The 26,376-nt window shown below is 47.0% G+C and overlaps 1 protein-coding gene across 2 annotated transcripts in view; it reads right to left on the reverse strand.

Annotated features, from left to right (window-relative positions):
- Nucleotides 1–2,035: 2,035 nt before the first annotated feature.
- PTCH1 (patched 1) overlaps nt 2,036–26,376 on the reverse strand; it is a 65,016-nt gene continuing 40,675 nt past the window's right edge. Inside the window, exons 15-24 of one of the 2 annotated variants that reach the window (XM_019034089.4) lie at nt 25,987–26,296; nt 20,731–20,873; nt 18,477–18,660; nt 16,892–17,172; nt 15,160–15,297; nt 12,363–12,505; nt 8,707–8,806; nt 7,934–8,188; nt 5,763–6,303; nt 2,036–5,243 (exon numbers count right to left, since the gene is read on the reverse strand). In XM_019034089.4, coding sequence (XP_018889634.2) covers nt 5,764–6,303; nt 7,934–8,188; nt 8,707–8,806; nt 12,363–12,505; nt 15,160–15,297; nt 16,892–17,172; nt 18,477–18,660; nt 20,731–20,873; nt 25,987–26,296 — 2,094 coding nt within the window. In that variant the 3' untranslated portion in view covers nt 2,036–5,243; nt 5,763. Of the gene's footprint in view, nt 5,244–5,762; nt 6,304–7,933; nt 8,189–8,706; nt 8,807–8,989; nt 9,006–12,362; nt 12,506–15,159; nt 15,298–16,891; nt 17,173–18,476; nt 18,661–20,730; nt 20,874–25,986; nt 26,297–26,376 lie in introns of those variants that run through there. The other variant, XM_055349985.2, reaches the window with a different exon arrangement.

Consider the following 26,376-nt stretch of genomic DNA (forward strand, 5'->3'; position numbering starts at 1 on the left):
AAAAAATGGAGCTCTGTGTTGACCTAAGTCCTGAATAAATATGGTGGATTTGGGGACACAAATCTGATTAAAAACTTCTCCCTAGGCCAACATGGTTAAAAACTAAGTTAGCTAGTTAGCTATGTGTCATTTATAAGGAATATAAAATTGGATGGTAGCAAATGGTCATTTTGGTGGTATTAAACATGTCTTGGGGAAAGCATGTCCCAATCTGAATTCCAATTAATGCAATTACTATTTCCCATACTCAGATTCAGGGAGAACATATTCTCTGTGGCTTAAATGAGCCACATTAGCTGTTATGTGTAGTATTAAGGAGGACAGTGTATTACCTGAACATCTTATTCCTTGGTCAGAATTTACTGTGCTACCTCAAATGCCTCCCAAGCGGTGCTCAGTAAACATGAACTATTCCCATAGCAGCGCCCATCGTTTCTATGGGGAGCCTTTGTCATCTTCAAGATGGGAACCCTGAGGCAGAGCTGGTGATTGAACTGGGGTTTGGAGTGGGGTCCTCAGGACAGGGCTGTCCAATTCTCACTCAGATGACTCCGGCCAGCCCCTGAGGTCCAGACCTCGTCACCAGCATCACTGCTGCCACCCTTCAGAAGTTTTCAAGGGATATTTATCTCTTTAATTTACAGATGAGGACACACAGGCTCTGGGGTTTTAAGAGACTTGCCCAAGCCAGTCAAGTGGGTGACACGGAGCCCTCTCCGTGGAAGGGCCTGGCGTGGCTCCCCCTCCCCTCTAGGAAAGGGGCCCACACTCTCCTTCCAGGTCCTCCCTCACTGTGGGGTGAGCACTAAGAAGGGAGTTCCTCACTCTGGACTCCCAGACATAACAGTCAATCTCCTGGCCTGGGCTCACCTACAGAGGAGCATGTGTTTTGTGAAAGGACCACACAGTGGAGCCGGTATCTCTGTGCTGTTTCCAGATCCGGCCCGCAGTGGCCCAGGAGCCGAAGCCAAATGTTAGAACCTGGCCACACTCAGCTGGAATTTTGGGATCGCCTCCGCTGGTGCATCACAACCACCAGGACAGATCGTTAAAGCAGAATCCTGGACCTCACTCCAAGATTCTGATTTAGGTGGTGTTGGATTAGGTTTTTCTAGCAAGCTTCCAAGGCAGGCTGATTCATGGACCACACTTGACTAGCACTGGACTATGTTACCTTGTCTAGAGATGGACTGGCAGGTGTCTTACAGTCAGATAGTAAATATCATAGTCTCTGCAGACCATAGTCTGTGTTGCAGCTACTGAACTCTGCCGTTGCAGCAGAAAAACAGCCATCAACATGTGCGGCAACAGGCACAACTCTCTCCTCATGAACCTGTGCAACAGGACATGGCCAGCCGGCTGTGGCTCACTGACCCCTCTGCAACTTGCCCATGTGCACGGCAGTGTGGGCCTTGAGTTCAGCCCCACCACTCCTTGCTTACACAGCTGTAACATGGACATGATATTCCTGGCCATATTTTTCTCCATGCCTATGATGAAATCATTGCTTACCAGGAAACACTCAAAAACTGTTCTGTATCAGGTTCAATCAATTCCATATTATCTTTGACACTGTTTAGAAGTATGACACCTTCACTGATGATAATCATCTTTGAATTTGGCTTTATTTATGTTCCCTCATTATTAGGCATCACATAAGGGAAATAAGTATGCTAAGAGAGATGACAGAAGGACTAATTTTGATGGTTAACTTAGGAAGTTTCTTGGTATGAGAAAACAAAAATAGGGTCAGGTGATAAGAAATTAATTAATGGGTACAATGTACACTATTTGGGTGATGATCACACTAAAAGCTCAGCCCCCACTTTGTAATACATCCATGTAACAGAGCTGTGCTTATACCCACTATTTATACAAAACAAAAAGGAGGAAAACCTAAAACTCTCTCCATCAGATAGAGCAAAAAAGAAGAGTGTCACAAGGTCAGCAAGATGAAACAACAGTTTCTGATGGCTCCAACACTAACCACCTCTCCCAAGTATTTTCAAGAAAAAAGCATTCTACAAACAAAAGATATAACCAACAAGTTATATTATTTTTTTATTCATGTTAGAATTTCTATCAGTGTTTGAACATTAATTATTTAGAGAGTTTGTACATTTTCACCTTCCAAGGTTTGAAATGAGAAGCATGCTAGGTCGCCAATGGTAACTAATAAACACTTCATAATCGCATGAATATCCACTCTGCTCTGACTCTCTTAACACTGTTAAACATTTTCTTTCCTTGCTGTAATTTACAATGAAAACTGTGCCCACTCACGTCTCAGCAAAGTTCCAGACATTATGGTTTCATCACATATAAATTCTTTAAAAATATACTTCTGTCAAAAGACTTGATGACTACTATGTACACTACAAAAATAAATCTTCATATAAATAAATTATATGGCATACTTTTATCTTTGTAACTGAAATGACACAAACTCATTTCCACCAAAATTGGCAATGAGACCCAGTTTGAATATTTCCTTTAAGCTCCTTACCCTAAAACCTACCATGAGTCCTTAATGTAAATGTTATATACTCTGAACTATTTAACATTAGTAAGCACTCTATACAAATAAAAATTCTGTCCAAAAGTAAAACATAGCTGTAATGTTTCCAATAGAAATAAAATCCCTGCATTTTTTTTTTGTTATAAACTGGCATGACAAATACTGTAGAGGAAAACATTCTTATGATACAAAATTATAAATATCAGCAAAGTTTTTTTTTTTTAAAATTAAAACATCCAAATGAACAAACAGGACAGACAAAATAAAACTATTAAAAGAGAGAGAGAAATTCTAATTCCCTGCCAGCCCCCCCACCCCCCCCACCCCAGTTCCCCCTTTGCCAATGTAACTATTGGAGAAAGTTCTACACCATGCAGAAATCAGGGGCCGCGCAGCCTCCGGCGCAACACGAGCTGGGCTCAGGAAGGGAGCGAGGGCACGCCAGGAGCCAGAGGGAAGTCGACTTCAGAATTTTGCATCATCCCTCCTCCACGCAGGACGTTTTCTGAGCAGAGCTGGGTGTTAGGATGGCAGACCATGTGGGTGACAGGCACCAAGACAGCAGCAGGGGGGTGGCCAGGGTCCCCAGCGCGCGCACACACACACACACACACACACCCACCCAGCAGCCACAAGCGGCTCCCAATCAGCATCTTAAAAGTTTTGTGGTGAGTATCAGGGTCTGAGGTCACTATGCTGACACACACACACACACACACACACACAGCAGCCACAAGCGGCTCCCAATCAGCATCTTAAAAGTTTTGTGGTGAGTATCAGGGTCTGAGGTCACTATGCTGACACACACACACACACACACACACACACACACACACACACACACACACACACAGCAGCCACAAGCGGCTCCCAATCAGCATCTTAAAAGTTTTGTGGTGAGTATCAGGGTCTGAGGTCACTATGCTGTGGGTATTTCTGGGGGCCCATTACCTTTCTGTTAAGATTTCCCAGGTAATTTAAAAGGGAGTAACAGGAGCTGCCACTCATGAGCGCCTCACAGTAGCTTAGGCTTCAGCCCTGCAGGGACCCCACCCTTTCCTCTGACTTCTTGTCTGTAACAAGGCGCTGGTGTGGATTTGGATGGGGAGCCGACACTGGGTGCTTCCCTGACATGTGCTGGTCTCTGGTTACGAGGTGAGGGAGCCCACACCTCAGAGCAAAAGAAGAGAACCAGTACAGAAGCAACTTTTAAAAATATGCCTGGTTGAGAGACCTGCCCCTGCCTACATCTTTCAGTGGGGTGTGTCCATCCTCCTGCTTTCCCACGTCACATTGAAAGAGCACTAATGACGGGGAGGATGGAGACAACGTTTGGATTTACTTAGGAAGCACGTACCCTAAACACTGGTGCAGGAAGAATCCCCCCGGAGCTCTTATCCTACATAATGCCTGCCTCTACACCACCACAATGCATGCTCACCACTTAGTTTTAAAGAAGATGCAAACAGATCTAGAAAGCCTCAACCAGCTGCTTCATTTAAGAGAGGGAGTTTCAACTATAGGGACTCAAAACATCATTTCTGGGAGACTGTGGGCCAAGAAAGAATTAACCAAATAGGTTTTTCTACCTGTGACAGGGCCACATCCACTCTTGAATTTGAGGGTGTTGGGGGAGGGGTCGTGTGTGTGTTGGTCACAAGAGGGGCACCATGCTGCATGCTTTTGAGAGTATACAGACTCTCATGGCCCAGCCAAGGCTCAGCACTAGGCATGTCACCCAATTCTCTAACACCCACGATGATGAACTGATGTGAGCTCCATACCCTGAGGTTCCAGCATCCATCACGATGATCCGGGAGAAGGAGATTATTCCCCTGAAGCACAAATTGGGGTCCTGGATGGCAGCCAATGATCGTAAGAGACGCCGTAGACACGAGGAGAGTCTAGCTTTTGCCGGGCTGATTTGAAAGGATTAGGTGGATGTTTAGGGCCAGCCCTCACCAGCACAAAGTAAGAAAAGATATCCTGATGCTTCCAGCCTGACTAGGTCAGAGCCTACTACAGGTTACAGACAGTGTAGAGAAACAAAACAAGACAAAAAAAAAAAAAAATCACAGTACAGTACATGGTGAACTCACACACGTGTTCACACGCACAGCCAAACAAGAGGACCGCACACAACGACACCTAGAGAAGCCACCAGGATTAACGTGCTTTCTTCATATCTGCTCATTAAACAAAAAAATTATCACGCATAGCGTGTTTGAAAGTTAACAGTAACATTTCATACTACCACAGGGTTGTGATATGCAAATTTAAAATATTTTAAACAGAAACCTTTACAAAATAATCCTATTACATAAGCAATATTTGCATAGAATTATACAAGTAAATTATACAATATTTAAGCAGCAGCAACATATGCTGAAATTTAAGACTAATGAAGCTTGGTTGTGGCACGGAGCCCAATGCACGAATACGGAGAGGCCCCACTGTGGCCTCCACACTCTGGGGCAGGAGTGGAGAAGCCCCAGATCATACCACTTTACATCCTTCCTTCCTATATTACACATGTGTACACCTCTTAAATATTTATAGAAATATTTAACAAAATAATACAATTGGTTACAGTAACAATGAACTGCTGTCCTGGCACAGGGCATCTTTTCCATAACTCCAAGCAGTTCTCTTCAAGCAGTTCTGGAAAGAGGTGGGGGTGCGGGGTTTCCAATCTTTGGCCTCTTTGCTTCAGATTTTAATCACCCTTTAAAAGGAAGCAAAAAAGGAAGTTGAACAGAGTAAGAGGTGTGCAAGTCCATATTTATAAAGTACAAAAGCAGGCAGCAGTAACCTTGGTATTAGAAATCACGAGAGTGGGGTGTGGGCCTGAGGTGTCCCTGGGGGCTGCTTGTGACCTCTCCCTTCATCTGGGGGCTGGTTACACGGATGCGCTCCCATGTGACCAATCCGCTGTGGCATGCACCTCCATAAAGACTGGCAAATATTGGTAAAAGGTGGTGCTGTCTGTGTCCTTGTGGCGCTGCACCGACCCTCCGCAGGTTAGCAGTGGGGGAAGAGAGCAGTGCGGAGCTGGACTGGTTCCCCAAGGATGACAAAGCTTGGACACATCAGCCTTGCTCTGGGGATAAAAGGTCACTGGGGTCCAGCGTGGGATGTGCCCGAGCGCCACAGCCCCTCGGGGATGCCGAGAACCCCAGGAGAACCTTGTCCTCCTCTTTGCCTGGCTCTAGGTCCCTTGGCTGCCCTTGTCAGTGGCACTCACCTCAGTTGGAGCTGCTTCCCCGGGGCCTCTCCTCGCACTCCACGTCCTGCAGCTCAATGACTTCCACCTTCGAATCCCTCCTCTCACACCGGACGTGGAAAGGCACGTGGGGGTCCTCGAACAGGCCGTGGTCAGTCTCAGGGTAGCCCGGGCAGAGCCCCCCTCGGGGGTTCCGCCCAGGCCCAGGGACAGGCGGCGGGTGCACGGCGACAGTCACGGAGGCAGAAGCCGTCACAGTGGTGATGGGCTGGCAGTAGCCGGGCACGGAGCTGCCCATGGCAGTGGACGCTGGGTTCCGAGGGTTGTGAGAACGGGCCCCACGGGGGCCCCAGCGGTCCCTATTGCTAGGGCCAGAATGCCCTTCAGTAGAAATTTCAAAAGCGTCTCTGCGCGGTCTGTAGGGGGGTGGCCACAAGCCTTCTCTGGGGGGGTCCCTGCGGGGCTGCTGGCCTTGCCGTCCGGGAGGCAGGGACCCTGAGTCCAGGTGGGGCTGCTGTCTCGGGTTCAAGGGTGGGTGATGCCTGGATTCGGGATGGACCACCTGCAGAGGGTGAGGGTGGGTTAGAAGGGCGGGGAGGGTGCTATCCCAGGCTGGGCATGGTCCCCGCAGCTCCCACACTTCCCTCCTTGGGTTTCACCAAAGACTCAGTCAACCCTGGGGAGCCAATGGGGGCCTTCCACCCCTAAAAGAAAAGCCCGTCCTTCTAATAACCTCCAGGACCTGGCGGAGGAGCGTGTTGTTTGAAAATCCTGTTTCCAGGCTGTCTCTGACACAGCTGGCTGGACACGTACTGCTGCTGCCCATAAATGTGGGCTGTGGTCAGAGCATCCAAGCTGCTGCCCCCCACAACCTGCCCCCGACCCTGTTAGGTTCTGCAGGCTCTGAGCTGCTCCTCTCCCAAAGTTGCTAAGTGTGCGGCCCTGGCTGGCCTGAGTGCAGGACGCTGGCAGGACTGTCTCTGCCTACTCTGTCAAACACAGTAGCCGCTCCAGACATGTGGCTGCTTAAGTTTTAATGAACTAAAATCCAAAATCCAGCTCCTCGGTAGCCCCGGCCACATTTCAAGTGCTCCACAGCCACGTGTGGCCGGTGGCTTCCATCCTGGAAAGCAGAGAGGGCATTTTCGTCACCGCGGAGGGCTGTGGCGGGCAGCCTGTTCCATCTGATTGTTAAGAATCTGGTCTCTGCGTCTCTATACAAAGCACAGAGCAACACAGTGGCCACATCAATCAAAAGGACCGTGACCAACTTCAAAGTCGTTCAGCTTGTACCTATTTTTAGGCTCCTGCTGAACAAAACCAGATTCACACTGCAGCTCAGCAGGCGTCGTCGCGGGGGGTAGGAGGAGGACAATTCAGGTTATTTGGTTGGCCTTTCTCTCTTTCACGGAAGGGCTGCTCTGGCCTGGGACTGGAATACCCATTTCCTGGAGGGACAGCAGGGGGCCCTCAGTGGAGCAACATCAGCCCAGAACCTTCCTTGAGTTTTCAGGGCTGAGCCCATCCCAGGGAGCACAGGGTGGAGGAAAGGACCCAGGTCCTTGGAGCCTCCGAGGAGGGGCTCCCAGGCTCCTGGTGACCTCCTGAATCACTGAAGGCTAAGAACTCAAGGGTGGTTCTTGGACTCTCTGCTCTTTCCTGCCACCTGGAACATGAGCTTGGAGCCACAAAAGCTATGGTAAAGTATTTAGACAATAATAATGAATGTTGTATCAAGGGCAATGAAACCTAACAGAAATGAGAGAAGGAAAAAACCTTACCTCTGTTGGCAATAAAAATACTACTAGTTTTAGAAAATATCACTCTCAAATGACATGCACCTTAAGAGGAAAAAAAAAAAAAAAAAGGCAGGAATGCTTTATCTCTGGCCTTTGAAGCCCAAACTGTCCTCACCCTGAACAAGATAGATGCTACTGCTTTGTGCAGTGACATTACTGGCCCCTGCCCTTTTTATCCTTTATGAGATCAAACCACAGGAAGATGGCATTTTTATAGTTGAGAAAGGGTTAAATACTGCTTATTTCCTATGATTTGACCTAGTCTGTACCTTATCTCTGCATCCCATCTGCCTGTATGATGTGCTGCTCAGAGCAGACAGGAGCGCCCACTGGACCTCCAGGCCCACTACCACGGTGGGAAGACCCCTCCCCCTGTTCTGCAGGGTCACTTACAGTGGAGTGGGCGAAGACGGGGTTTTCTGTGGCTTCCACGATCACTTGGTGGGCAGGGCCTCCCGCGCCCTGCTGGGCCTCGTAGTGCCGAAGCTCCTCGCTGAGGCCTGACACTGTCGTCTGGGAACTATACTCCGAGTCGGAGGAATCAGACCCGCTGTGCATGTGGCCGGGCGGCATGGCGAAGCGGACCACGCTGGGGGGTGGCTCAGGGGAGGGTGTGGGCAGGCGGTTCAAGCCGTTGGCTGGAGACACCTATTTAAGGGGATTCCATGTTAAAAGTGTTCTCGTCCATTTACCTGCTGGCCACACTCAAAGCTCAAAGCACGGTATTTTTCAGGGGCCTCTGTCCCCTGCCCTGGGGCCCTGCGCACTGTGCCGTATTAACCTCCCCTTCTCTACCACCTGGAGGACCTTCAGGTCCCGCAGCTGGAGCAGAAGAACTGTCCTCTGCTCCACACTGGAAAGGCAGGATGTGTACTTTTTACTCTTGTGAAGTCCAATTATGCATCTCAAGGGGAAAGTCTTCATTTACTGTATAAAGATCTGTAAGACCCAGGCTGCCAATCAGTTGATTTAGAGGAACCAAACCGAACCCGCCCTCTAGCCTTCAAAGCCGGTACACCGAAGAGGAAAAACAGACATGACTCTGAGATGTTTACTGAAGAACCACCAGCAAGTGGGGAGGCACCTAAGTATCGAAATGAAGAGCGGCACAGGAAACACAGCATTCAGCCGGCCTACACATGGGACATCCCCGTGTCACTACTGACCTCAGGATATGGTCCAAAGAAAGACAAAAGCACGGGAAGCAAAACCAGCCCATTGAGAACGCCGAGGATGGTGAGGATCGCCAGCACAGCAAAGAAATACCTGGGAGATCAAGAGGAAACGGGAACACGCGCTGTGACAGGGTGGATCGCGCCACCCTCCGTGTGCCCGACACAGCAGCATGGCAACACCAGAAATGAACAAAACCCACCCCACTGAAAAGGCTGTTATCCAACCGCAGTTCACATTCAACACAAGGTGAGTTTTTGCTTTTTGTTTCTTTACCTTATGACTTTGAGGACTACATTCCACAACCCAAAGTGTTAGTTCATGAAGGGAAGAAAAAAAAAATTAGTTTGTTAATTTGCTGAACTCTGATGGCATGTAATGTTATTTATGAATGTGTTACACAAACACAAAAATATGGAATGCGACCTGAATGGCTGGGCAGACTGAAAGCACAAACACAATGCCGAGGGGCCCCGCTCGTGAAAACCCAGCAGAAGCAAACAAATGAAGTGAAGGGTGTAGAATTTAAACAATTTAGCCCAGGAGGAAAAGCAGCCCACTTCTGCAGGCTGCTAATCCACTGTGAAATGCTTCTGCATCTTACGGCAGAATCTCTAATTAAGTCTCTAGCATATCAGGTAAGGCTTTCCCTGGCCTTTCATTAATCACAACTTTCTGCCTAGAATTCTGTGAGTTCCAGTTTTACCAAATAGCTCCAATTGCAACCTTTTTAGAACACAGGAACCAGCTTTCTGCAAAGAAAATGCTGCCCATTCTGTGGGAGCTGGGGCATTGTGCTGGGTGAGGGCACTCCACAATGGCGGGGCTGCTCTGCGGGCCAATCTTTTGTTGAACAATTTAGCATCTCTGAATACTCTTGTTTTGCGTCAGCCAATTCAAACATAAAGGCCGCAGCACCATGGCAGAGGAGGAGAGTGCAGAAGTAGTTCTGCTTTCCCACCATTGAGGGCTAAGGTCTGGAATCCTTCATGAATACCAAGGTAAACCTGTCAGCCAGGGACAGCCTCTGGCAGACACTCTGCATGGCTGGAGGGCACAGACTCCATGCAGGGATGCGTTTCTGGAACTAATGATTTCTAGGGCAACTCTGATGGAAGTGGGCTGGGGTAGGGGAGAGGCTCAGGATGTTCTGGGAAGAGGGGGGGCAAGATATCTATCTGTTAATGGTCCTCTGGTTCATAAAATGGAACAGGCAACCAGTGCTGCCATGTCTATATATGTTTTGACATCAGATGAAAGGAGAGAGAATCCCTATAAAAATACAAATACCTCACAGCTATTGTAAACACTACAAACTTCTGAACTACATTAGTAAAAACCAAGCAGCCAATGTCTTGGTCTAATGTAAACTGCTGGAACTTTCGGCTGGGGCATGTATCAGCAGCCACATTAAGACATTTGCATCCCATCCATCTAGCTGAAGCATAAACAGGCCAATTAGATTTCTGACGGCTTAGCATATACAGTGTCTGCTCATTTATTTGACCTTGGTGAGGCCTTTATCAGGTTAATCCATCCCGTTCTAGAAAATGGGAAGCCCTTTTAATAAGTGCTTGAAAGAGGAACCCTGATATTTCTGGGCGGGAACAACCCCGGGTGAGAGGAGAGCGCTGGGATTCCAGCTGCCAGGTTTCCAGCTGGGGGCTCTAATTCAGGCTAAGTTTCCTCATTCAGCATCCCCCACAAGGCTGAGCGAGAACCTCCTGTAACTCACGAGACCCCAGCACACCTTGCATTTCCCCTGGTTTTGCCTGTGAACCTGTCTCTCCCCTAAAAGACCTTAGGCTACACAGAGGGATATGGGGGTCCCCATTATTTGCTGTTGTGCAAATGGCACTTATGGGGTGCTTGTTATATTTGTGTTAAACGAGAAAGTAAATATGCAAAAGAAACTCTACTTGACATTGAGCTTTTATATCATAGCGATAACGTTAGTGCCTGAAAAAGTGTATACTAAGAACAAAGGAAAAGCTAAAATCAAACTAAGAACTAAAATAAAACACAGACCAAAACATTTAACTCAGTTGGGCAACTCTCTATTTGGTATTGGCAAACAGGAATTTAGGAACTGGCTTGTTGGCTTAGCAGTAGTTTGTGCTGAGAAGTCTAGCTCCATGGACATTGCAGGGAGGTAGCTGGAGATGCAGACCCAGCCCTCATCCCACCTCCCGCCCCCCGAAATCGGCCCTGCACTTACAGCCTCAGATGATTCCTCAGCACATCGGTGTGAGAAGCGCTGGTCTACAGCGATTCCACTTCACCATTCACTCTATGCAAAAACTACAACAAGCAAGCTTGGCACTCATTCTAAGAAGGCGGCCTCCATGATGCCAAATTGCCCAGTGGGCTATGCCATAGGCCAACCAATGGACTCATCTCTTTCCCGTAATAAAACTTTGGCTAAAACTTCTAGTTGAAACCCTCTTCTTTTTACTTGAAGATAAGAAGCCCATCTCTCTCTCTGACACACACACACACACACACAAACAACCTCTCAGTACTGAAGCGTGCCAAACAAACCAATCATTTCTCACATCTGGTTCTGCCCTGTCATGGTTCTAATCCTGGACTATCTTTTACTTATTCGTGATTCTGGCCTTAGAGCTCCATAAAGTAGCAGAGTTCCATCCAAGAGCAGGTCCCTCACAAAGCCATGGAGGCTGCTCAAAGAAGCAAGTGGTTTCCTCCTCTGCAGTTCTCAAATTCTTTTCAAAAGGAAAACTCACTGTTTTTTTATATTTCACAAAGTCATATTCTTAATTAAATCAACTGGAAACGACTTGCCTTGAGATCCAAACTAGGCTTAGATTCCCAAGAGTTGACACCAAAGTCCAATGCTAAATGCTTCCTAATTGTGGGAACTCGAATATGAAATCTGAGCACGTCATTTTCACTTCTTAAAAGAATAAAGTCAAGTGACAATTTTAGGTATTTTTAAGTTTTCCTTTCTACAGTTTGAAGGAGAGGGAGCGTAGGTCAAATCTGGCATCTCTTTCTGCAGTGTTTCTAACCCGAGACAACAATAATGGGCCACCTATTGGGTGATCCTTTGGCTTCAAGCTGCAGAGTTGTCTTCGCTGCCAGCCCCAAATCCTTTATCTTCTGTTTTCAAGATATTCCCCAAGACAGCTCTAGAAGAGAGCTTGTCTTTATACCTCCGAGTATCTCTACGTTAACAAGCTCAAAAGAAAGCAGAGTCACGATGACGAGGTGCTGCAATCTACCAGATACAGAAGGAAATAAGCAACGAAGATCACCTGAGCTAATAACAATTTTTTTTTTTTTTTTTTTTTTTTTTTTGAGACAGAATCTCGCTCTGTCACCCAGGCTGGAGTGTAGTGGCGCAATCTCAGCTCACTGCAACCTCCGCCTCCCGGGTTCGAGCAATTCTCTGCCTCAGCCTCCAAAGTAGCTGGGATTACAGGCACCCACCACCACGCCTGGCTAATTTTTGTATTTTGAGTAGAGATGGGGTTTCACCATCTTGGCCAGGCTGGTCTTGAACTCCTTGACCTTGTGATCCACCCGCCTCGGCCTCCCAAAGTGCTGGGATTACAGGCGTGAGCCACTGCACCCGGCCCAATCACAATGATTTCTAAAACATGTCTCCTTGCACACGCCTGCTTACCTGACAATGAAGTCGAACTCAGATCCCGCAAGCATCAGCACTCCCAGCAGAGTGGACACAGCGCCGTCCAGGACGGGTGCAAACATGTGCTCCAGGGCAAGCACAGCCCTGCGGTTCTTGTCGCCGATGGCCGTCAGAAAGGCCTGTGCAATGAGGATGTTCACAAGATCAGGTTGCTGGACTTCACCTGGTAAATGCTCAGCTCTGTCCTAAATGTTACAAGCTCTCAGAACTGCTCACATCTTATTGTTTTAGTTGCTAGAATGTGTAATCAGAGTAGCTCAACTAGCTGCACCTAGACTTAAACTAAGATGACCTCTTCATGACACTGGGTCATATTCGGTGTTGACGTAAATCTTGGAACACAGTAAAACCAAAACTATATAAAAATGGACAGAAATGTCCCCTTCTTTTCACTGATACTCACCCCGAAGTTTCCCCCCCTCCTTAAATGATCTCACACCACTCACACGTGAGACCTCCAATTCCCACAGCACAGGATTATGGCTAATGCATTGGATGGCTAAGAGCTTAGCTCAGTGTCCCAAGCAATTGGGTGCTACACACACTTCCTCACGATTATGCACAGGTGAGACCTTCTGTCACTGTTTCAGGCTATGTTTGTAGTACATCTAAGCACTATGAGTGTATTGCAGGAAATATACAGGACCGTACATTTGAATCAAGCCCTTTGGAACATTGTGTGGACACATCCCTGTCTCTCCTGCAGTCCTAAAGCTCTCCTAGGCCAGAAATGCTGTTGATACTAAATGGGAACTTTGCAGAGTAAATTCTGGAAGATCAGACTGTTGGCCTGAATGTGTGACCCCTGCAGGGAGTGTTGAACCTGGCACAAGTTCTCTCTCTGAAGTTCAGGTTGCTCTGGGTTATGCCGAGAGGAGAGGGCTGGGTGTCTTCGGCAGGATGCGTTTCTATCCCTCACCTACCTGCGGAAGGACTGAGACGGTCGTTCTCCTTAACAGATGAAAAAATACAAATATACAAAGGTGTGCTAAGAGTTTTCATACTTTTCTCTCAAACAGGTTCTACTCTTTCAGAGTTGGTAAAGACATTAGGGTCAATATAGCTGCCTTCTGCTCTTGGGGCAAGGCACCAAGGGGGTTTTTCAGCCATGCTGGCTTGCATCATATTTGGGCCATGAGGCCATAAGGGCCAAGTTGTGACTACCCTGTCACACGCTGTTTCTATGTTACTGAGACAGCAAATGAACGGGAACCCACTGATTTCCTAAAGACATTCATGAAAGAAGACTCTTCTTCACAGCCTTATTCTACCATTTTACAAACCTTGAAAGAGCAATAACTGCCAACTCTAAATGCAATTTCACATAGAGGATCAGAATACTGAAAATGACTTGGACTAGAAGTCCTAGAGTTTAGAGACTGTAGTTAGCATTTCCATGGTAAAAATCTGCTCTGGGATACCCATTTGCCCTGCTAGCTTCCAAAAAAGGTGGTTTCCATTTGCATCAGAATAAAATAACTTGTGGATTCTTAACTCATATGCAAATTTATCTCCCTTTTCAAGAACTGTATTGGAATTATGGGTTTTCTAAACTCTAGGCTGGCACTCTTCTTTTTTAAAAAATAGTCCCTCCTCCCAGCTCAAAGGAAGAAAATAATTTGAGCAGGCTCAAAATTTAGAGAATACTGTTGCTATATTATTGGCTTTTTATGATACACTGTAAAAAAATGGGATAACTTCAACAAAGCATTCCTTCCAAAACATGAAAGTTTACAATCTCTCAATTGTATCACAGTAGCCCTGGAAAGACTGCATAAGGCACAAGGCTGCAGCCTACGTGGAGACATGCATGTGCCATGTGCTGAGCCCAAAGGAAACCTGTGCTGGAGATTGCAAAAGCAACGGCGGAAGTGATTTGGTCAAGCCCAGTGCTGGCTTCCTAGCTAGGGTATTTCGCACGTCGATATTTAACAGGTGAACACATTTACTTATTGAATGCCTACTGATAACCCCAAGTTCTTAGGCTCTAATCTGCAGACAGAACATAATTTACACAGTTGTGACGTTTTGGATAATTCTTTGATAAATGTATACAACAGATTTATCTCTTGGACTAGATTCCTTCTGAAGTTTAATTACCTCCAACAAAGCATTCACAGGGCAAGATAGAGAAAAAGAGAGGGAAAAAAATGTCTGTTGAAAGCAACACTGGTTCTCTTACTTTCTGCTATCATGAATGTAGAGGCTGGGAGGTCTGAGGAGCTGGGTGGGCTTAGGTAGAAGAGCCAGTTCCCCGGGGCTGAACAACGGAGACTCCACTCCTAAGCCCAAGGGTACTTCCTTGGCTGCCAGCTCACCTCACCCTCAGTGATGCCATCCCCAAGCCTGTGAGTGTGGTCTCATTTTATCCCCACTGTTCCTGTTGTTTTTAAAACTCTGTGTATGCCCACCCACACACTCACCACATAATCCGCCTTATGAACAAACGTCACAACGTCAGGAATCGTGGGGGTATAATGACAGTCAAAGTCAGGTGAGCACGGCCCTTCCAGGCCCACTCCAACACACCAACCCTGCACTGCCTACGGCTGACAGGGCCCGCTGCCATGTACCTTCCACACCCCTCTCCTTAGCCTCCCTTGAGGGACAGGAATCCAGAAATCTTGCAGGCTCTCCTAGGGGGCCCCTGTGCCCTGAGGCCTTTTCACTGCCACGCACAGGGAGAATGCCAAGGTTCCCACTTGGAGACAAACAGAGCCAGAGGAAATGGGTTGTTTTTTCACAAAGTTTTTGCTTCAAACGTCTTCCATACCAAAGCAACGTGAACCGTGAACTCCACTCCTATGCCAACAGAAGCGATCAGGATGACCACGGGCACGGCACTGAGCTTGATTCCGATGAGGCCCATCATGCCGAACAGCTCGACCGTCATCAGCGCCAGGACCATCACCTGGAGCAGGGCACACAGTGGTCAGTGGGCGGGCAGGTCACCCTCCGGGGCTGCCCACAAGGGAGGTCGCCAGAGGGCTAAGGTGTCCTCGGTTCAGATCAAAACAACGAATGGACTGACTTGCTTTAACTCTGGACACTGCCTTTACTGCCTAATTCACCTTCCCGCTGGGAAGGGAGACTGTGGGACAGCTGATGTGTAAAGCTGTAGAAGGCAAAGTAGAGTGTTCTAACGCAAATTATTTTCCAATGTACCTTCTCCAGAAAGCAAAAAACGTACAGAACAACTCCACCAGAGTAATCCACAAGGAATTGCACAAGCATGGCCGCATCACTTAGCTGCAAATTTCACACAGTTTACAAGACCCATCTCTCCTCCTGCTTGGGTCTCAGCTGCCAGAGACCATCCGTGAACCCATCATTAAGTTTTTGGTTGCCTCACTCTCCATTCTAAAGAAAGCTGATAGGACGGGGTGAATAAACGATTTGCAGGTCAAAGTAGTTTTGCTTTTGTGAGTGAACCTGCAGGCTAAGCAAAGATGATGTGGGGGCCAGGTAAGCGGGGAGGTCGTCATCAGCTGACGCTGTCAGGTTACAGGACCCCCGCACTTTGAAGAGCTGGGGACAGCTGGGGTGGACTGAGCCAACTGTTAAAATCCAAGGAAAAGCTTCTTGCCTTTCATCTTCCTTGTAAAAATTTGTGGGGAAATGGAAATAAAATCTGTGAGTTAGATTTGGAGTTTCTTGGTCCAAAGCAGAGAAGATACAAATAAACAAGTTACCAGATGGAAGAGAAGGAGAAAAATGATCTTTCTTTTCCGGGGGTGGGTGGTGGGCAGAGGTGGAGGGAGGGGAAGGAATGATGAAAGATGGACAACATCAATTGCTAAGTGCCATGAAAACTCTCACAGACTAAACATTTACCTTTTAATGTACCTGCTGCACAGACTCACGGTGCAGACACAAAATCTGGCCTCTGTTTTTATAATTTTGGCATTTTAAAGGCTATACCATAGTTCACAGAATTTAAACACTGCCACGGTTTTATTAGACTTTACATGAAACTTACATCAAATCTGAGAGTATTTTGGAGAAGAGATGCCAAAAAACAGGTTCGTAATATTAGTTTATCATTTTCCCCCAGGACTTAAAACACACAAAATCATTTTCTCCATATATGACTCTCCTAACTGCTCTGACTGTCCCTTCATGTTAAATGCAGAAGAACCTGCTATGTCGTTATTAGGCCTGGATGAGGTCACAAAATGACACTTTTCAATTAAAGAAAAAATGAGCTAGGCTTTGAGTGTTTTGATTTAATAAATGTTCAAAGCTGTGATGGAAAGTGCGCTTTAAAAAGTCCCCTATCTTTCCACAAAAATCTTCAAGCTACAGGAGAGAGGACCTAAGAATAAGGCCATTAGAGGTTCTACCTTAACCATGGACCTCACCACCTCGAGTAGAATAAATATATTACGGGTGATGCAAGCTATACCCTCCTCCAGAGGCCCAGACATAAACAAAACTTCCTGGCTGCAGAAAGAGCTATGCTGAAAGGAATTTGACTTCCACAAAGCCCCTTATAATACACTCACAATGATCCCGGCCGTCCAGGGGTTCAGAAGGAAGACAGCGCACACGAGGAATGTGCAGGCCAACACCACGCTGATGAACAGCAGCAGCCAGTGGCGGAGGCCGATGTACTGCTCCCAGAAGAGGAAGGGGTAGCCGTTGGGGTAACTGGACAGCCCCAGGCTCGTATAGTTGCTGCAGATGGTCCTTACTTTTTCAATTGCCTCCACAAAGTCTGAGGTGTCCCGCAAGCCGTTGAGGTAGAAAGGGAACTGGGCATACTCGATGGGCTCTGCTGCCGGGACTGGACAGAGAAGGGCACAGGTTAGGAGCAGCCCAGGGGAGAGGAGCATCACAGTTTCAATGGAAAGAGAGAAGAACTTTGCATGAAAGCTTACTGACTGCTCTTCTACATGATACAAAGGACAAACAATGCTGATCATAGCCTCCAGGCCTTTACGATCTTCCCATTTGGTTTAAAAATGTTTAACTCTGTGATGTGTGTATTTTTTAACATTTGATTTTAATCTTCCAGCAGTCATTCTTTGTGAGGGGTCTAAAAACTCCAGGCTTACATTTTGGGAACATTTTTTGTTCCCTTGACACATATGAAAATACCAAGTTCACACAGTTTTATTCAATCACTTGCAAGAGCAAAAGAACTCTAGAGTCATGCTTTCCTGAGAAAAATGCTTAACTTATCCTTTTAGTGCCTGAACAAACTTCAACCTTGTATGCTTCTTTTCTAATGCAATGCTAAGTCTTCAGCAACAGGGGAAGAAATCCTTACACAACAAGCATTTAGTTACTGCCGTTGTGTGTTCCAGACCCTCTGGGGTCATTCAGTTGACTTGCTAAACATGATTTGCCCTATTATAATCTCAACTATAAATTTTCATTAAGACAAGCCTTGGCTGCCTGCCACAGGGCTCTGGGCAGCACTGGATCCGGGGAAGCACTACTCGCTGAGTCTCCAGCCATGTTTGCAAGGGGACCGTCTTCTTTCTCACATCCTCCCTTGGCCCAGTATCCAAAGCATACGCTACTAATATCTCCACCAGAAATGCAAATAAAATCCACACAGAACCACCTTTCAAACTCTGGGCTGAGAGGTGAAAGGAAGAGGACACTGTTGTATACAGACTTTTCTGCTCCGGTTTAAACAGCTTTGACACAGTGCAGGTGCTTGGTGGCTTATAGGAATGACCCAGTGTGCCAAAAATCCCTTCAACACCAGAGTTGACAAAGTTAAGATAAACATATAATCCCCAGCGATAAAACTCTGCAATAGTAAAATAACACTCGACCTGGAGGCGTCCCCGGTGTTCACAGGGAACAGCTGGCACGCGAGAGCAACGCCTAATGAACGTCTTAGCATTAAAGCTACGAACGGAGACGAGACACTTATTTCCCAATGTGATAGAGTGCGGGGGTTGTATCCCATTACACATCCTCGTCTCCCAGAGTTTTAAACAAGAAGAAATAGATTGTTCTGTTTACACTTCTGAACCCTGGGTAGCATCAACGGACGAAGGCTGTTGCTGAGTTTGGAGAACCAGGGAAGGCACCTCTGTAAGTTCCCAGACCCCCCGATAAAACGCTACTTACTTCTCAGCCTTGTTTCAGGCATGTAGTCGGCTTTGTCGTGGACCCATTCTGGTCGGTGTGGCCGGATGTTGGCCTGGGAGGCAGCATACGCGACGGGGTCGTTGCTGACCCAAGCCGTCAGGTAGATGTAGAAAGCGCTGGGATTAATGATGCCATCTGCATCCACCAGACGCTGTTTAGTCAACTACAAAAACGGGAAGAACAGAGGCCTTTGAGAATGGGGTTGGGGGTAAACACACTTCTGCCTTGAGAGCACAGAAGCTGAGCTTCGCACAGCATTACAACAAAGAATAGAATGCCTACTGTTGAAAGTGTCGAAAATCCCATCAGAACACCTTTGATTTCTTTCAATGTGCACTTATCGGAGGATGCAATCACTGGCGTGTTTATAACAAACACAGTTCTGCAGATGGCCCAGGAATTGGCTGAACCAATTAAATCTGAATGCTAAAAGACCGTCTGCAGCCAAGGCAGAGAATGAACAATCTGGAGAAACATATTTATAGGAGGGGAAGGGGGAGAAACCTGGCAAGAATCCCCATGCACGTCTGTGTGCAGTTAACCTCTGTTGTTAACACTGAAGGAAATGCCACCCAGTAAATGGAGGAGAGCTATAAAAATAAAACAACATCTGTATAAATTTTGCTAACACAAGCCTCCTATGACCTGTGGATTCAAAAAATGCCCAGCACCAGAAAGTGCAAGGGACGAGTGCACACCCTCAAGCCTCGCCAGGTGATCTTATTCCCGGAGGTCGTAGTACTCCGCACGCTGCGTCCTCTGCGTGGCCAAATGTGCTCCCTCGGCAGGAGGGCTTGTGGGCTTTGCTGAGGTGGGGAGCTCTGTGGGACTCAGTATGTGTATGTACATTTTATACACATAGAAAAATTCTGTTTCCTGTTTATTTTAGATTCAGGCCTCATTCCTTGCTTTGGGTCTTTTTTAAACAAAATGAAAAACACCAGTGACAGCAGCTCCTAGAGAAGGAGTGAAGGAAGAAGGAGCAGGGAGAGAGTGAGAGAACTGGATTTTGGGGATCTGGATTCAATTAATCCACAGGATATGTAACAACTGTATGTCCTCAACACATCCCTGGAATCAAACAGCGCAGCCCGTGGCCTCCATGCATGCGGCACGCCTTTCTCCCTCCCGGGAGGAGGAAATGGTATCTGGGGGTCTGGCCCAATCCCATTTGTCCCACAGTATCCCTGGTCCCTCGCCCAGCCCTGCTGCCTGGGCACTTCCCTGGTGTCTCTGAGGCAGACTCCTCTGCCTGCATCCTTGGGAAACGTGATGGTCTGCTGCCTGCTGCTGTGAGCTCGGAGTTTCACACTCCATAACAACTCTGAACAATGTACTTTGTAAATCTGTCACCTTGAATGCCAGCAAAAAAGGGGAGACAATAAACATAGCTGCTGAGAAGATCATTAGCATGACGGTTTTCTGCCTGAAGGTGAAGCAAGCAAGCTACAAAGAGCCAAGGGAAGAGGCTCCGAGGAAGCTGAGGTAGCCCGGGCCCCGTGCAATTGGAGGAGTCCAAAACACACTCCTGAACACACCTGTGGAGCCAAAAGGGGTATGCTGGAATCCAAATGGCAGCAAGAAGATGCAAACACAGGTGGAGAATATGATTCCCAAACAGAAACGGTTATTACTGCAGGAGTGAGCAGAATGGCGCAGCCACTCTGATTCCAAGGGTGTACATTTCTGTTTGCTTCACTCATCACAGAGCGATCTGTCTACTCCTGGGGCCAGGGCCACCCAAAGATCTCAAATGTAACAAATCTTCCCATCCTTCTGTCACCTCTCCAATCTCCTAACTCACCCACCTACCCCAAATTCTGCTCATCCAAATGACTGCTACCCAAGAAATCCATCTTTCCAAGCTTGAATACCATCAAGACCAACAAGGTACCGAGTCCTAGAACTGACAGAATAACACGCTGCTGCATTTCTAACATTGGAAAGAGCCTGCACTCTCGGCTGCACTTTATTCTGACAATTGTTCTGGCGGTAGGAACACGCCTGCCCCATTTGACAGATGAGGAAAGTGAGGTGCACTGGCTGGCCTGAGGTCACACAATTAGCTGGTGGGAGGAGGTGAATTAGAGTCACCCAATATTCTTTCTACCAGCTCCCAGTGCCTTAGGTCTCCAGAGAGCACAGGGTGGGGTCACACGCTGTCAAGCAGCCTCCACCAGGGCAGTGGCCCCGCGGCCCTGGAAGCGCCCTCAGTGCCCAGCAGCTGGAGTACCTGGCTGATGTCGATGGGCTTATCGCGGCTGCCGGTTTGCACCAGGAGTTTGTAGGCAAGGACTCCATCGTCTGATCCATTCTTGTAATTGTTTGGCATGATTTTCCCGGTTTCCCAGTCACTGTCAAATGCATCCTGAAGTCCTAGAAATGGCAAATGATTGTAACACATTATAACTCGCAGCCAGAAGGACCCTGGTCCTAGCGGGGTGGGCTGAGGAGAGTGAGCAGGGCAGGGGGCTCTTAGACATCCATCAGAAACACACCCTCTGTGTCCGACATCCACTTTGACTGAAAGCACTGGATCTTTCATGAATGAACTGCAGCTGCTGCCAGCCACTGCTCAAAAGGGGGAAGGAGATTATTTGTTTCTATGAAACAAATACTCATATTTTATCTTAAGAAAAACCACTCTCTTCCTTTCGCCCCATGACAATTACAAAAGAAGGCAAGAGTGCGACGGAAAGACACGCACCAGGGTCATTAACCGTTTCGTGCCACTCGGGGTGCTAAGTCATGGGTTCTTCAATACAACCAGAAATTCCAAGCAGAGGGGAAAAAGCACATTCAAACTCCCCCAACTTCAAACAGCAGCTCAGCTGCTTCTGGAGCCCAGGGTGAGCGAACACGATTCTGTCAATTTGTTCCATCTGTTCGACTTGTGGAGCTAACACAAGCTGTGGGATCCGCTGCCAGGTTGTGTAAAGATCACAGCCAACACCTATTCACTCTCGACTGCTCTCTTCCTCTCTGCCACCCTTCCTCAGGAGAGGGGGTGGAGGAGAAGGAAGGGAAGGCGCTCGTGTGCACGCAGGGAAATACCTCACAGGGTAAATTTGGATCCGATTGAGAACAGGAAGCCACAGGCCAATACAAGGAGGCTCTGTGAGAACAGATGACAAACCACAAGCCGGGGAGGGGGAGGAAAGAGCTTTCTGGGCCTGGGGGATGGGCGAGCCCGCCAGCACACCACACACAGCTGCGCTTGGCCTCAGTAATCAAAACCATCATTACAGACCTGACGGTTTGGCTGCAGCTGTAAAGAGATAAGCGTGTTGGAAGAGAAAACAGGGCCCCGGTGACCCGGCCTTAGGGTCTGAGCGCTGGCTGGTGCGCACGCTCTCCGGGACACCCCCCTCCCCCCACCCACCCTTGCCCCTCCCAGCCACCTCCCAAGTAGAGCTCCCAAGCCCCAGCAGCTCAGGAAACCACAGCTTTTGAACAAGCTGTGTATGTATGGGTTGGACACGGCTAGTAAGAAGGGAGAAGGGTTTATTTCATTTCGGGACATGCCTTGGATGATTTCAAAGGCTTCAAAAAAAATCTGGTTGCGTTAGTGCTCAGAATGGTTAAGCTCTTGGGGTCTGAAGTGGGGGGAGGGAGGGGGAGCACAGGCCCCCTTCTGTCTCTCTAAGAAGCGAAACCCTCCTTCTGACACTACTGGCTAGAGGAACAATTTGGGGATGACAGTGGGCTCGGTGGTGAAAGGAGTCTGTGTCAGGGTGAGCGTGGAGGGGAGACGGGACAGGAGACCACCGGGTGGGTCGTGCACCTCTCAGACAGACGGGTTTTCATAGGGAGGCATGCACACACAGGGTACTGAGCAGATGTTATTTTATTACTGAAAGCCCTTTCTTTCTGTTTTTGAAAAACAATAAGCAGAAGAAAAATTACTGCTCCTCCTTTCCCCTCAAAAAGGGAGGCCTCGTCTGTTTTCCTCGCCGTAACAATTTTCATGTCATGACGTGTCCTGGGCTTTAAGACCCTCTCCCTTAACCATCTAATCCTGAAGAGAGGCTCACACTTGGTGAGTGTGGGGTGGCGCTGGGCATCCCACGGCAACCAAGGGACAGCCCCGTTAGAGTTAATCACTCCGGCTTCACAGATGGAGGAACTGAGTCTTGGAAAGGGGAGACTGGAGGAGGCCACCCAGCAGGTGAGTGTTGGATGGAGCTCAAACCCAGGCAGCAAGACACCAGAGGCAGCTGGAGCCACTCACTGGCCTACAGTGCCGGGACACACCGTGGTACCCAAGGATGTGTCAAAGGCTTGTAAGACAAGCAGGTTCAACTCCAGCATCAACAACATCTGGTGGCAAACAGGGTCCCCAAAATCTGGGGGCGGTTTTACGATATTCACACACAAAGACTTCTGGGACACCCGAGGGTGAAACAAAGGAAGAAAGATCCTATTTGGGGAGGTCAGCCTTGCTGGAAACTCGATTCAACTCAGAATCCACACTGCTGGTCCCTTAGGTGCCATTCACTCTACTGGGGGTTCAAAGATGAATACGAAACAGTCATCGACTTTCTGGAACAGTTAAGTTCTTTCCCCATTACTACAGTATTTTCTGACTAATCACCAAAAAGCTCAAGTAACAAGGGGCTGGCCTAAGCACATGTACAAGGTACGACCCTGGATACAAAACAAGGGATAAGGTTGGGTTTCCACTGCCCTTTAGCCAGTGCTTCATATTCCAATGCATGCACACTCTAGAAAATTGTGACTTTTTACTTATTTTACAGCAAACCTTAATATCTTAGCTAGAAGTTCTCCCCTTATGAATATTTTGTGTCAATAATTATTTTCTAATGTAAAGTTCTAGGCCAAAGGAATAACCCCAATTGCCCATTTTCCTTCAGCTATGGGACCCTAGAAGTAAAATGTTAATCAAAATTTTGTTTGCATAATCCAGTGTGAAATAAAAATGAACACATTTGCACATGATTCAAGGCATGGTTTTTATCTGACTCCGCCTTATTTGCATGTATGTTTTAAGATGTGACATGTGGGATAGTTTTGAAATTAACCATTATATAGTTTTAGGAGTAAAAAAAATCAAAGACAAACTATTGTAATGTCGATAAAGACCAATGAGATGACATAGTTTTAATGGGAATTCCATTAAAAACCAATGAGGCTCCCACCATTTAAAAGCCACACAAAAATGTTAGCAAGGAAAGCTGACTCAAGGATAATTGTTTCCTTGTAGAAAATGTTCAAAGACCACATCAACCACTCAACAGGCCTGAAAAACGTGTAGGCAGCAAAGGGCTCCAGTGTCTGGTCATTCTGTGTTGAGTGCTCTAGCGGACCCTGTAAGAGTCAGTCATGGAGTCCCAGGGCTGCCTGGGACCCTGATTGCTTAGCACCAATGGATCTCACTTGGTCTAGGTGTATGCTGTTCACATAGCAATCAAAACATGATTCAAATGCACCTTAAAAAAAAAAAAACTCAAGTCCAGCTGATTTACATCTATAAAGGAAGAAACGTATAGAGATGATCTACAATGCTCTATAAAAAGGTTAACCCTTTGCACTGCCTCGAGACAATCCCCCTTTACCCCCTTCCCAATCCCTGCCTAACATGCCACATTGAGCCTCCAGAGCAATGGCCAAAGACACTGAAATACACTCAACAATAACCCTTCTCTGCTCAGAGACTGGCAGGGCACAGCAGATCTCTTTGTCATTTGTGGCAAGTTATTTACATGTCTTTGGTCAATGGGGGGAAAATGAAAACAGGGACTCTCTCCACTGTCTCTCTTTTAACTCATTATCCCGAAAACCATTGCTTTCTAAACTAAATGTGAAAAATAAAACTTGGAACAAATTCACGTTCGTCTCAGGAGGGTGTTAATAAATAATAATCATGGCATGTTCTCTTTACCTTCCTCCAAAAGGAAAGTCAAACTGGGTGTACATGTAGACACAAAGTTCTGGTAAACACAAGTCAACGCCAGAAGCTGTATGGAACCATCCTCCACCAACCTCAAGTTGTTGACCATTTCCTGCAAACTCTCAGGGAAACTGGCTGCTGAGTCTTTACATACAAGTGTATTGACTTCAGACCAAAAAAGGCACTTACATCTGTGTTTAAACAAGCCTAATTAAGTGGGAAATTAAGACAATCATTTGGATAATCCAAGCCAAAAAATGTTGGGGGCCATAATGATTTGGTACTCCAGTAAAAACGTTTTTGCTTGAATTGGGTGGATAATTATCCTGATTCTCTACTTGGCTTTGCATGTGTCAATGCAGAATAAATGAACAGATGTTCCTGGAATCACTGCATACATTTACGTGCAGTCGGTCAGGAGAAAATTTAGACTTTTTTTTCCCTCCAGCTGACGAATATTTCCTAGAAACATTTCTAAGAGTGAAGAAGCCAATAAAGGCACTTTGTTATTTATTTATTATTTTTGGAGATGGAGTCTCGCTCTTGTCGCCCAGGCTGGAATGCAATGGCACAATCTAGGCTCACCGCAACCTCCATCTCCCAGGTTCAAGCGGTTCTCCTGCCTCAGTTTCCTGAGTAGCTGGAATTACAGGCACCCACCAGCAAGCCCAGCTAATTTTTGTATTTTTAGTAGAGATCTGGTTTCACCAGTAAGCCAGGCTGGTCTCGAACTCCTGACTTCAGGTGATCTGCCCGCCTTGGCATCCCAAAGTGCTGGGATTACAGGCGTGAGCCACTGTGCCCCACCAAGAAAGGCATTTTAAAACAGAATTTAATTATTTATAAAATAATGTGAAATGTGACTAAGCATTTATAACTTTACTTCATGTACCAAATCAAAAAATGGTCAAAATGAACCCAATTGTAAACTATGGAGCCTGGGTAATAATGTGCAGGTTCATCAGCTGTAACAAATGCATCCCTCTGGTGCGGGATGTTTACAGTCGAGGGGGCTGTGTGTGGGTGAGGAAGGGGGATATGGGCCATCTCAGCACCTTCTGCTCAATTTTCCTGGGAACCTAAAACTGCTCTAAAAACAAAGTCAATTAGAAATAGATAATTTTTTAAGAGATGGTCAAAATATGGAGTTTAAGACTATGTCCACTGCTTATCTAGCATCTCCTGGTGCAGTAAGCTATAATTTGGCAATCAGTCTGGAAATCCCAGCCGCACTTTGATTTTATGTGGTCACCAAACTAGCCACCATCTATCCAAGAGGAAAGAGCATCAGAAGCCTCGGCTCCACCTGTTACAACATGCTCCCCTTTTCCTGACGTGCACTTGTACATTCTCACAGAAGCTCATCTGAATTATCTGCATCATTTTATAGGTAAAAGCCAGATCTGGGAGGCTGCTGCAGAAACAGTTCATGTAAGAATCTTGAGCAACTCTTAAAAGTCCATGAAACACGTCAGTGTTACATTGTAATCTAACGCTTTCATAATCATGACAAAGGAACCTGTTGAAGCTGAACACGCAAAAGACCGAAAGGACGAGAGCCCTCCCACGGCGTCTTACCCTGAAGCCAGTCTCTGAAGTAGTGCAGCCACATTTTGGGAAGCTGTTTGTTTTCTTCCAACATGACATACTTCACGTTACTGAAACTCCTGTGTAGGTCGTAAAGTAAGTGCTGGATATTCGGGTAGTCTGCTTTCTGGGTGACTATATACATGTTGTAGAAAGAAAAGTATTTGAATTGTGCAGCAATAAAGTCATATTCTCTGGTTTCCCGAGGTACAATGTCCGTAAGGTCCAGCCCGTCTCTCACTCGGGTGGTCCCATAAAGGCTGACCCCCAGCAAGCCCAGAAAAAGGAAGATCACCACTACCTGGAACAGAAGAGGCACAAGGTCAGACCCCAGGGAGCACTACTGATGCTTCCTGGACAAAGAGAAGCTGTCTAGTTAAT

This window comes from Gorilla gorilla, chromosome 13 (genome assembly GCF_029281585.2).
Source record: "Gorilla gorilla gorilla isolate KB3781 chromosome 13, NHGRI_mGorGor1-v2.1_pri, whole genome shotgun sequence".
Taxonomy (NCBI): domain Eukaryota; kingdom Metazoa; phylum Chordata; class Mammalia; order Primates; family Hominidae; genus Gorilla; species Gorilla gorilla.